Source organism: Oncorhynchus keta, chromosome 9 (genome assembly GCF_023373465.1).
Source record: "Oncorhynchus keta strain PuntledgeMale-10-30-2019 chromosome 9, Oket_V2, whole genome shotgun sequence".
NCBI lineage: Eukaryota > Metazoa > Chordata > Actinopteri > Salmoniformes > Salmonidae > Oncorhynchus > Oncorhynchus keta.
Window position 1 is genome coordinate 35,510,558 of NC_068429.1, and position 12,495 is coordinate 35,523,052.

The 12,495-nt window shown below is 44.6% G+C and overlaps 1 protein-coding gene across 7 annotated transcripts in view; it reads left to right on the forward strand.

The window, feature by feature from the left end:
* sftpba (surfactant protein Ba) overlaps nucleotides 1-12,425 on the forward strand; it is a 49,144-nt gene extending 36,719 nt beyond the window's left edge. For 4 of the 7 annotated variants that reach the window (XM_035776201.1, XM_035776202.1, XM_035776203.1 and 1 more), the window contains 12 exons: nucleotides 7,693-7,748; nucleotides 9,527-9,601; nucleotides 9,738-9,868; nucleotides 10,084-10,209; nucleotides 10,308-10,421; nucleotides 10,536-10,604; nucleotides 10,697-10,880; nucleotides 10,986-11,128; nucleotides 11,215-11,295; nucleotides 11,421-11,531; nucleotides 11,708-11,777; nucleotides 11,864-12,425. In XM_035776201.1, the coding sequence (XP_035632094.1) occupies nucleotides 9,806-9,868; nucleotides 10,084-10,209; nucleotides 10,308-10,421; nucleotides 10,536-10,604; nucleotides 10,697-10,880; nucleotides 10,986-11,128; nucleotides 11,215-11,295; nucleotides 11,421-11,531; nucleotides 11,708-11,743 (927 nt within the window). In that variant the 5' untranslated portion in view covers nucleotides 7,693-7,748; nucleotides 9,527-9,601; nucleotides 9,738-9,805 and the 3' untranslated portion in view covers nucleotides 11,744-11,777; nucleotides 11,864-12,425. Of the gene's footprint in view, nucleotides 1-6,045; nucleotides 6,159-7,312; nucleotides 7,480-7,692; nucleotides 7,749-9,526; nucleotides 9,602-9,737; nucleotides 9,869-10,083; nucleotides 10,210-10,307; nucleotides 10,422-10,535; nucleotides 10,605-10,696; nucleotides 10,881-10,985; nucleotides 11,129-11,214; nucleotides 11,296-11,420; nucleotides 11,532-11,707; nucleotides 11,778-11,863 lie in introns of those variants that run through there. The other 3 variants (XM_052525740.1, XM_035776198.2, XM_035776199.1) reach the window with 3 other exon arrangements.
* Nucleotides 12,426-12,495: the final 70 nt, after the last annotated feature.

The following is a 12,495-nucleotide window of genomic DNA, read 5'->3' on the forward strand; positions in this document are numbered from 1 at the left end:
GGGATTGCACCAAACTATACCGGTACAAGATGGAAAGTACCGGCAAACGCTATGAAGGCTCAACAAATTCAGGTCCTTGAGCCCGTTGTCCAGGCGCCCGCGCCTGCACTCCCTCCCAGACCACTGACGAGATGCCCGCTACGGGCGCAGGACTCTCTGCCTGCCTGACCTCCTCGTACAGGTGCCTGTGGTCTAAACCTACTCGGGCAACTTCAACCTCGGGGTGCGCACGCAGCCACTTGGCCGCATGACCAAAGTGCCACGGCAGCTGTTCCGCCCGAGGACCCGCGTTAGACCACACCATTACGCTTCTCGCCTGATACGAGAAGAACACCCGCAGGAGGTAACCGGACGGGTGTATCACTGGCTGAGCAAGCTCCGCTAACAAGAAAGAAACAAAAATTGAGTCCAGCTTGAGGGGGAAATGTGGTACCCCCTACCTCCCTCCCCGATGGGACAGATCATGCGTGCCCTGGCGACCCACTCGCACCTGCCACTCCACATAAACTGAAACACAAGCCTCACTAGAGGCCTCCTCAGACAAGCCGGCAATGGGTAGATGTACGCCAAATACAAAAGAGACGGCAACACATCCACCTTTAGGACCAGGACTTTGCCCATAAAAGACAAATACCTAGCCTTCCACATTGCTAGCTTCCTCTGTACCACTGCGATACGCATGTTCCAGTTTAGCGTCGATGAGCCGGAGGTCTTAAAATGAACCCCGAGAATCCTCAGGGCCCCTTCACAGAGAGATAACCCCCAGGCACATCCGTTCTACCGCGCCATCTTCCGAAAAACTTGACGGAAGACTTTGCATGGTTCAGAACTGCTCCCGACGCTCGGGTGAAATCCCCAAAGATGGCAAGGGACCTTGTCAGGCACGAGTCCTTGCACAACAGCAAGGAAGTGTCGTCGGCGTACTGCGTCATCTTAACACGCAGCCCACCACTTCCAGGGATCAACAAGCCTTCCACCCCGTGTCTGCCCTAATGGCAGCCCCAGAGGCTCCATGTACAGAACGAAGAGGAGAGGCGAGAGTGGGCATCCCTGCCTGACCCCAGACGAGAGGTTAAAAACGTCACCTAAGTGACTATTTACACTAACTCGACACCCCGCTCCGACATATAAAGTACGGATCCATCCTATAAACTTCTCCCCAAATCCTAATCTACCTAACACCCTGAATAGAAAAGATCTATTCACGCGATCAAAAGCTTTCGCCTGATCTAGCGCTGCTACCATTAAAGGCAGCCCTCTATCTTCAACCCAAGCGATGGAATCCCTGATCAACTGTAGGTTCCATCTTATAGAGCGGCCCTCTACCCCGCACGTCTGATCCTCGTGGACGACGTAGGGAAGGGCTGTGCGCAACCGGTCTGCTAAAACCTTTGCAAGAATCTTGTAATCTACGCACAGCATGGTCAATGGCCGCCAGTTGCCAAGGTCAGTTGCTTCCCCCTTCTTATAAAGAAGTGACAGCACACCAACAGCCATTGATCCCCCGGGACCCCGTCTCAAGGATGGCCTTCAAGACTTCGAGAACCACTGGTCCAAGTATACCCCAAAACTTGAGGTAAAACTCAGCCGGCAGCCCATCCATCCCAGGCACCTTCCCTTTTCCCATCCTCCTAAGAGCGCTCTCAACCTCTTCTAGTGAGATCTGGGCCTCCATCACGTCTCTAATGTCCTCTGGCAACCGCCGGGACAAGTGTTCTAAAAACACGTTTCCCTGCTCTACATCTATTTCCCTTTCCTTAAATAAACCTTGGAAATGATCAGTTGTCACCCTGACCATTTCCTCTGGTTTACTTACTATACTACCATTTTCTTCCCTAACTCCATGCATTACCTTCCTACTCTGCCTGGCCCTAACCGACTTAAAGAACATAGCGGAACAAGTCTCATTATGTTCTAGAAAGCCACTATGCGCACGCTCCAGGAAAGCTCGAGCCTTCTGCTCCTGCAGCTCCCTGAGCTGCGCCTTTAGGGCTGCGAATCTCTCCCAGTCAATCGACCCGCCGAGGTTGCCTGCCTCGTACTCGAGTTCAATTAACCTTTGGATACGATCCACCTCCCTCCTTTCCTCCCTTTTTTTCCCTTATACAATATCCTATTATAAAAGCCCTTATCCTCCCCTTAACTAAATCCCACCACTCTAACACCCCTCGCACATGGACCGGAGGCCGTCAAGCCTCCGAAAGAAACAAAAAATGCGTCAACGAAAGCCTGCTCCTCCAGTATATCCCGATCTAACTTCCAGTACCCCCTACCGAAGAGGCAGACTGGCAACCCCACCTGCAGGAACACCCCGTCGTGATCCGTGAAGAAAACAGGCAACAGCCGCCCAGACAACTGACCCAAAGACCTGGATACAAAAATGTAGTCGAGCCTCCGCGCAACCCCCTGGAGTTGCGCCATGTAGAACCGACCATTGCCGGAGTAGTGTGCAGGCCACCATCAACCAGACCATGGCAAGCCATTAGCCCAGAGATGGCACCTGCACTGCTATCACCGCCTACCCCTAAATCTATATTAAAGTCTCCTCCTATCACCAAGTGCCTGTTTGTAACACACAGGGGCGCCAGACAGTCCACCATCTCCCTCCTGTCTGCCGCCACCTGTGGCCCATACACCCCAATTAACCTATATCTAGCTTCTCTAAACTTAACATCTATCCCCAAAACTACCCTGCATTATTACAAAAGTGTTCTCTGTTTTAACCTCTCTATGCCCACACAAAATCCCTACTCCTGTTGAGTGCACCCCTCCTATGCCCCAAAAGATTCCCCCTTATCCCACTCCCTCTTAAATCTACACACATCCCCACCATCCCTCAGGTGAACCTCCTGTAAAAAACAGAAATCAAACCCCACACCCTCTAAATAACAAAAAACCGCCCTCCTTTTAACATTATTCCTTAACCCCTAACATTTAGACTAAAAAAGAAACCGAACTATTCATTTAATTATTAACAACAAATAAAACCCCCAAAAACCAAAGAAAAACAGGAGACTCACCCGATGCTCCCCTGGTCCATCTCCACCGGCGGGGACGTCCTCTCATCTCCTGACGCCCCCCGTCCTCCATCCCAACCCATGACCCAGGCAGTGTGTTGGGTCCTCCCCCTGTTTGCCTCGGGGCTGCATGTAGGGGACCCCATCTCCTCAAACAGGAGTTAGGATCCCTCTAGCAAACAGCCCACCGACCCCTCACTGGAGTCATCCACTAAAATGCAAGGGGCTGAGGCAAACCGGGAGGACAAATTACCCCCCGCCACTCTCTTAGCCCCCCTCCACACCCCCCTCCCTCTCACTACCTGCCAAGCTCCCCCTCTTCATCTCTTTCTTCTTTGGTGAAGGAGGTAGCGGGGAGACACAACACTCAGATCACACCCTGACCAAACAAAACATAGAACATACAAAGCAAACTATGGTCAGGGTGTGACAAATGGGCAGAAAAAGTTCAAGTTGATCAAGAGGGGACAATGTCAGAGTTTAATTCAATAATAGAAAAGCTGTGAAATGGAGAGTTAAAAATAAAGAGAGGGAATGCCATGAAAGTGATATTTGTAGAATATTTGGTGAAGTGGTAAAAGAGATGATAGCAGTGCCAGCTATATTATATGTGATGGTTGTGAGGGCTATACAAAGTATACAGTCACAACAGGAGGACTTCAAATAGGCCTATGGCACATCAAGGGAACTGTATGTAGGGGAACTGTTCAGATGGGTTAAATGGAAACTGAAATTTGGACACTGACCGTAGGTCTATAACCTCTCACATTGCCTTAATATTAACTCCTGCAGAATTATACATTTCTTGCATAAAATTATACACCAAATGCAGGCAAAATTTGGAAACCATCTCTGTATGGACCTCGCTTTGTGCACGGGAGCATTGTCATGCCTAAACAGGAAAGGGCCTTCCCCAAACTGTTGCCACAATGTTGCAAGACCAGAATCGTCTAGAATGTCATTGTATGCTGTAGTGTTAAGATTTCTGTTCACTGGAACTAAGGGCCTTAGCCCAAACAATGAAAAACAGCCCGAGACCATTATGGTTCCTGCACCAAACTTTACAGTTGGCACTATGCATTCGGGCATGTAGCGTTCTCCTGGCATCTGCCAAACCCAGACTTTTACACGGTATGCATTTCCACTTCACAATAACAGCACTTACAGTTGACCGAGGCAGCTTCAGCAAGGCAAAAGTTTGACTAACTGACTTGTTGGAAAGGTGGCATCCTATGACAGTGCCACATTGAAAGTCACTGAGCTCTTCAGTAAGGCCATTCTACTGTCAATGTTTGTCTTTGGAGATTACATGGCCATGTGCTCGATTTTGTATACCTGTCAGCAACGGGTGTGGTTAAAGTAGCTGAATCTGCTAATTTGAAGAGGTGTCCATGTACTTTTGTATATATAGTGTATATAAACCCTGGATTGTTGATGCTATGTATTGGCCAGTGAGAGGCTTTGAAGGTACCGATTGGTCATATTGGCACCATAGCCGCGGGAAGTAGGGGTGATGAGGGTGCACCACCTAAAAAATGTGAATTACAAAATTATATATATATTTTTTTATTAATTATTTTAAAATAGTGCACTGGGCCTTTACTAGTTTTGTACTAGCAGACCAGCATAGCTTCTGTAGCATGGGATACTTTTTTGTCAGCACCCCTCCTCACCAGGTGAGAATTTTTTTTATTTAAATCGCATCACCCTCAGTCCCAAATTATATACAGTGCATTCGGAAAGTATTCAGACCCCTTGACTCTTTCCACGTTTTGTTACATTACAGCCTTATTCTTTAATTGATTAAATTGGTTTTCTCATCAATCTACACACACCCTATAATGACCAAGCAAAAACAGGTTTTTAGAAATGTTTGCTTATTTATTTTTAAAAAACTGCAATATTACATTTACAAAGTATTCAGACCATTTATTCAGTTTGTTGAAGCACCTTTGGCAGCGATTACAGCCTCGAGTCTTTTCGGGTATGATGCCACAAGCTTGGCACACCTGTATTTGGGGAGTTTCTCCCATTAGTCTCTGTAGATCCTCTCAAGCTCTGTCAGGTTGTACGGGGACCGTTGCTGCACAGCTATTTTCAGGTCTCTCCAGAGCTGTTTGATCGTGTTCAAGTCTGGGCTCTGGCTGGGCCACTCAATGACATTTGGAGACTTGTCCCGAAGCCACTCCTGCATTGTCTTGGCTGTGTGCTTAAGGTTGTTGTCCTGTTGGAAGGTGAACCTTCACCGCAGTCTGAGGTCCTGAGCACTTTGGAGCAGGTTTTCATCAAGGATCTCTCTGTACTTTGCACCGTTCATCTTTGCCTTGATCCTGACTAGACTCGTAGTCCCTGCCGCTGAAAAACATCCCCACAGCATGATGCTGCCACCCCCGAGCTTCACTGTAGGGATGGTGCCAGGTTTCCTACAGATGTGACACTTGGTATTCAGGCCATAGAGTTGAATCTTGATTTCATCAGACCAGAGAATCTTGTTTCTCATGGTCTGAGAGTTTTTAGGTGCCTTTTGGCAAATTCCAAGCAGGCTGTCATATGCCTTTTACAGAGGAGTGGCGTTGGTCTGGCCATTCTACCATAAAGGCCTGATTGGTGGAGTGCTGCAGAGATCGTTGTCCTTCTGTAAGGTTCTCCCATCTCAACAGAGGAACTCTAGAGCTCTGCCAGAGTGACCATCTGGTTCTTGGTCACCTCCCTGACCAAGGCCGTTCTCCCCCGATTGCCTAGTTTGGCCGGCGTGCCAGCTCTAGGAAGAGTCTTGGTGGTTCCAAGCCTCTTCCATTTAAGAATGATGGAGGCCACTGTGTTTTTGGGGACCTTCAATGCTGCAGACATTTTTTCGTACCCTTCCCCAGATCTGTGCCTTGACATTGTCCTGTCTCGGAGCTCTATGGACAATTCCTTCCACCTCACGGCTTGGTTTTTGCTGTTATATGCACTGTCAACTGTGGGACCTTATGTAGACAGATGTGTGACTTTCCAAATCATGTCCAATCAATTGAATTTACCACAGGTGGACTCCAATCAAGTTGTAGAAACATCTGACGGATGATCAATGGAAACAGGAGGCAACTGAGCTCAATTTTAAGTCTCATAGCAATTGGCCTGAATACTTATGTAAATAAGGTATGTCATTTATTTTTTGCAAACATTTCTTAACACAACGTGCCTTTGGAACACAAGAGTGATGGTTGCTGATAATGGGACTCTGTACGCCTACATAGATATTCCATTAAAATATCTGCCTTTTCCAACTACAATAGTAAGAATGTCCGTGTAGGAGCTCCTTGAGTTATGCTCCATGCAACTCGAACTACATAAGGTGTGTAAACAACCCTTTTTTGTATAGTGGTGGGTTAGGTCTATTTTGAATTCATGATTTGGTCTCACATCAAAGGTCCATAAGAAATTCTCCCCAATAGCAAATACTACAAATCAATACACTTCAAAGAACATCAGGCATCAAGTGAGACATATCAATTCATTGTAATATCTTATATCTTATTCATACTCACTTTGCCTTTAACTCAATATGAATTCAGAGAAAAAAAACAGAATATCCTGCCATGTTGGCATTGTTACTTGACATGATGTCACATCAATGGTTTATGACCTTTCTGGAACTGATTATGGCTTTATTGCAGTACAAAGCATTACTTAGGAACAAGTCGTTTTCCTGGTGCACTACTAGTAGTGATCACCACTAGGCACATACCTTTCATCAGACCAGCAGAGAGCGTCACTTCAGCCATATGCAGCCAACCTCAACCTAACACAACATCCAAGCTGTGGCAATAACATCATATGGCACTGAGGTGCTGTTGAAGAGGCTAAATTGAACCTACCACCAGCATTAGTCAATGATGCTCCTATGCATCTGTGGTGAGTTAAGAGGGTCTACACCAGAAGTGAATGGTTATTTGTAGGAGAAATGTATATGTTAGAGGCAATTCAACTTGGAATGTACTGAGTGCAGGTACTGAGTGCAGATGATCATATGTTGGCAGGCACTGATAAGGGTGGAGAGCTGTGGATTAGTGAGGAAGGGGTTACATATTAAGTATATTACGTTTTAAGTAGTCCATGAGATTTAATAGGTTCATTTAGAACCTAACACTTTCAAGCATTCAGTCAGGGATGTCTAGTTGTAAATTAGTTTTGTTTAGAGGATCCACATACTAAAATTACAGCTTCTATTGAATTGGGACCAACATTACGTTTGTACAACTCAGTTACGCAATACCAACGAGAATACAAAAAGCTTATCACACTTTTCTGTCAAGCTCTGATTGGTGAGAGCTTTATGTGGCAGGTGGACCCTGTCTATACCCCAGTTCTACATTGAGAGGTTATTCATTTTTCAAGTAGAGTCTTAAAGGGAGAGACTGACTTATGATGGCATTTTTCAAGCTTGTATTCGTTGTCTTAATTGCTTACCAGACCACAGGTACGAGTCCGCTATACAATTGCACACATTTTAGGTTGTTAACTCTATGAATGTGATGTTATAGCATTTTTTATTCAATGGACATTATTGACATATAAATTAATGTTTCAATTAAATTAAAAATGTAATTAAAATGTCTAATCTTGTACATGAGACTTTTAGAACCATAAATGGAGTGCTCAATTATTTAACCATCTTTTAATATTTCCACAGCTCTGGCGAGGGTTGTCACTGGGGAGGAAACACAAAACGCCTGGGACAAGCTGAATGTAAGAACTATTGTTATTTTGGAACAATGATTCCCCCATTTAACCCCCAAAATATAAAGCTATTTTCTACATTGTAGAATAATAGCGAAGACATCCAAACTATGAAATAACACATATGGAATCATGTAGTAACCAAAACAGTGTTGAACAAATATATTTTATATTATTCAAAGGAGCCACCCTTTGCCTTGATGAGAGCTTTGGACAGTCTTAGCATTCTCTCAACCAGCTTCATGAGGTAGTCACCTGGAATGCGTTTAAATTAACAGACGTGACTTGTTAAACGTTCATTTATGCAATTTCTTTCCTTGTTAGTACGTTTGAGCCAATCACTTGTGTTGTGACAAGGTAGTGGTGGTATACAGAAGATGGCCTTAATTGGCAAAAGACCAAGTCCATATTATGGCAAGAACAGCTCAATTATGCAAAGAGAAATGACAGTCACTCATTACTATAAGACATGAAGGTCAGTCAATCCGGAAAATTGAAAAAACTTTGAACATTTCTTCAATTGCAGTCGCAAAAACAATTAAGCACTATATGTAAAATGTAATGAAACATGCTCTCATGAGGACCACCACAGGAAAGGAAAACCCAGAGTTAACTCTGCTGCAGAGGATAGGTTCATTAGAGTTACCAGTCTCAGAAATTGCAGCCCAAATAAATGCTTCACAGAGTTTAAGTAACAGACACATCATCAACTGTTCAGAGGTGACTGTGTGAATCAGGCCTTCACTGTCAAATTGCTGCAAAGAAACCACTACTAAAGGACACCACCAACAAAAAAGACCAAGAAACAGGATCAATGGACATTCGTCTGGTGGAAATTTGTCCTTTGGTCTGATGAGTCCAAATTTGAGGTTTTTGCTTCCAAACGCTGTGTCTTTGTGAGATGCAGACTAGGTGAACGGATGATCTCCACATGTGTGGTTCCCACTGTGAAGCATGGAAGAGTAGGTGTGATGGTGCTTTGCTGGTGACACTGTCAGTGATTTATTTAGGATTCAAGGCACACTTAACCAGCATGGCTACCAAAACATTCTGCAGCGATATGCCATCCCATCTGGCTTGCACTAAGTGGGACTATAATTCGTTTTTCAAGAGGACAAGTACCCATCACACCTCCAGGCTGTGTAATGACACCTCCAGGCTGTGTAATGATACCTCCAGGCTGTGTATTGACCCCTCTAGGCTGTATAAGGGCTATTTGACCAAGAAGGAGAGTGATGAAGTGGTGCATCAGATGACCTGGCCTCAACAATCACCCGACCTCAGCCCAATTGAGACGGTTCAGGATGAGTTGGACTGCAGAGTGAAGGAAAAGCAGCCAACAGCTCAGTATATGTGGGAAGTCCTTCAAGACGGTTGGAAACGCATTCTGGGTGAAGCTGGTTGAGAGAATACCAAGAATGTGCAAAGCTGTCATCAAGGCAAAGGGTGGCTCCTTTGAAGAATCTAAAATATTTGTATAAAGACATAAAGAATTGTTTAACACTTTTTTGGTTACTACATGATTCCATATGTGTATATTCCAATTTAATTTCTGTATTCTTGTAAAAGAATAAGGTAGAAAACAGTCCGTTTATAAAAGACAGGGAAATGTTTTGCAACACGAAAGAACAGTTAATCAAAATCAAGCACTGCTTTTCAGGCGGCACATTTTCAGGAATAATATAAATGTCCACTTATATAATGAGTAGAATAAATGGAGGTCTTTTCCTCAGTATCCCACCACAACTTTGTGTTAGCATTCTTCTCTTTTCCTCTCCTCCGCTCAGAAATGGGACAGCTGCCAGGACTGTGCCCAAATAATTGAACTCCTTACAGGCCTTCTCTCCAATCCAGACATTCAGGTGAATATATCAGCAGAACACCCCTGAACCATACATTTAATAATTCATAAAAACACCCATAACCATCAGATCACTACGATTTGCATTATGATGTCCATTCACCTGGTCAGTTTTTGTTCCTGGTTGTCGAAGTAAGGTTGAGGATAGAGTCTTGAGGTCTCTTTTGAGCAAACCAGAAGGAAACACAGACTTTCAGTTCCTGATATGGTTTTCACCTGTAACACCCCTATAACGGCCATCTCAAACCCTCATTCTACACTAGAAGTGGTACAGTATGTGTGCGTTTCTGTTCTGCACTGCTGTGGTATTAGAGACACCCTGTTTTCTATCTAAACATGAAAATAAACTACTAAGTATTTTACTGTAGCTTTTGATACTTTCTTTAATACGTGTTAATGATTACAGAACACAATAAATATACTTAATGCATCTCAAAGTGATTTCAGGATCTTTCTCAACCTCTGCCACTCCTCCATCCCCAGACCAAGATCAGGAGCGAGCTGGAGAAACTGTGTGACCACATGCCAGGTCCTGCAGCACCTAAACTGTGCCGGGAGCAGGTGGATAAGAATCTCCCACTGTCCTTCGCCTTCTTGACCAGCTTCGCCGTAAGTGTTAGTGGGAGGTTGAGAAAGATCCTGGTTTGTACTTCTTCAAATAATTCTGACTGAATGAGCCTAAATTAAGCTTCTCTCCTCTCCCACAGAAACCAGCTCAGGTGTGCTCTGTGTTGGGACTGTGTGGCTCCCAGTCAGAGGGCCAGCAGCATGACCTGCTGAACAATCACATTCAAGACACTCTGAAGTCAGCCATGACAATGGTGAGACAGAAAGAACAAGATGAATGCTCTCTCTCTCTGACCTGCTGACTGTTTTTGTCTGTCTGAACCGGAATGTGTCTGTCTTCATCTTGTTGTTTTCTTTCTGTCTACCAGGTGCAGTTCTCACCACAATGTACGTTATGCGTTTATCTCATCAAGATACTGAAGAATATGCTGCCAAAGGTAAAGCATGCCTTAGAAATACAATTACTGTAGTGATTCCATTTATTTAAGGCATGCGCACACACATGCCCTGTATTGGTTTCCCCTCCCAGATGGCTGTGATTGATATGCTGGGGAAGGCGTGTGGCATTCTGCCCTCATCTTACAGAGATCAGTGTGAGAACCTGATAGAGAAGTATGGTAAGATGCTGATGGACATGCTCCTGAGCTACATCAACCCTGAGGCCATCTGCACCCTCATTCAAGTCTGTCATGGCATGGAGACGCTTGTCAGTGGTGAGTTGATTACCACTTCCTCGTTAAGCTCTCCTGTCCTGCACCACCGTAGTCACGTTTCTCTCTCTCCATTTCCTCATTTTGAAATGACTTTCTCGCTCTCAGAGAATGCTCCTCTGTCTGACTGTGACTCCTGTCTGACCCTGGCGGTTTTGACTCATCTACAGCTGGGCTCCAATGCTTCAGAGCCCCAGACCGCCTCCTTCCTGGGCTCTGTCTGCCAGCTCCACCCCAATGCCCTCCCCAAGGTCAGCCCTGCCCCCTGGTCTACATCACCCCTCATCTCACACCTTATAGAAGCCTCTGGGCTCATGTCTTATTTCTCCCTTTTCAGTGTGACGGCTTCACCAAGCTCCATGGCCACCAGCTTAAGGGGGTTCTGGGTAAACCAGAGTCTGCCCTTAATGTGTGTGAGGTGTGTCATATTTAGAGTCACTCAACTACATACTGTTACAACATAAGTCACTTAAATCCACATTTCTATGGGTTGGGATGTACTGTAAGTTGCTGAGAGAGTAACTGGAGACATTTGTTTCTCAGAGGGTGGGTCTGTGTGGGGGAGTGAGAGAGGCAGGAGAACAGAGAGAGGACCCATGCATTCTGGGCACCAGCTACAGGTGCAGAGACCTCAAGACTGCCCTGGAATGCGGGGTAAGGACACCAAACAAACTGTTTTATTTGACCTTTCTTTTAGCAGGGAGTCCCATTGAGACTAAGGTCTCTTTTTCACTACATACATTACACAATATAAAATACAAAAAGTCTAGTACTGATTTCATAACAGAACAAAGGTGTTTAAATCTTGCTATACCATTTGTCTCATGCAGACAGTGTCCTTCTGCCAGAAGTTTTTGTGGAAGTAGAACCTTCACCCAGCACCTACTCACAAAGTGGACGGTAAGTTGACTTGACATACAATATTTGTTTCAGAAAACTGGTTGCTACACACAACTCCGGTAAATGTGGGTCCACTCTCTTTTCAGACTGACAATCCCAAGATTTAGAGCCTGCAGCCTTTGCTACGATGAATGATCCCAAAGCTTTCAACATCAAATTGTAAAAACTTGATATTTACTGTGTCAATATCAGAGAACATGTCCTGCAGACATGGACATTGATTGCACGGAGTATTTTGCCAATGATATTTTATAAAGCTCTTTTGTCCTTTTATCTGCTGTACACAACATACTCTGTATGAACTCCACAAAGCAAGTCAATGAATTCCTAGGGCTGGGGATTTGTCAAGAGAACACAATCAAGATATTGAAACTAGACATTCTTTATATTTGCTGTAAAGGTGGCCTAGAAAAGGTACTGGGGAAATGATTAGATTAAACTAGGGCTGAGATGTTGACACACCAACGATATGAAGAACTATTGACTTGCAACGTGTATGCTTGCGATTTTAGCTGTAGTCATAAAATCCTTCTCAAATATATTCATGTTCATGCCCATTCTCCTTGTTACTGAAATGTTAAAAATAAGGTGTGATCAAAGCTAAACAACTATATCAATTTACTCAAATAATAAAAACAGTTTCCTTTACAGCGACTGACCCTTTTGTCTAAATGGTGCAGTGCATTCCAAACACTGTACATTACCATCATACCTCTCC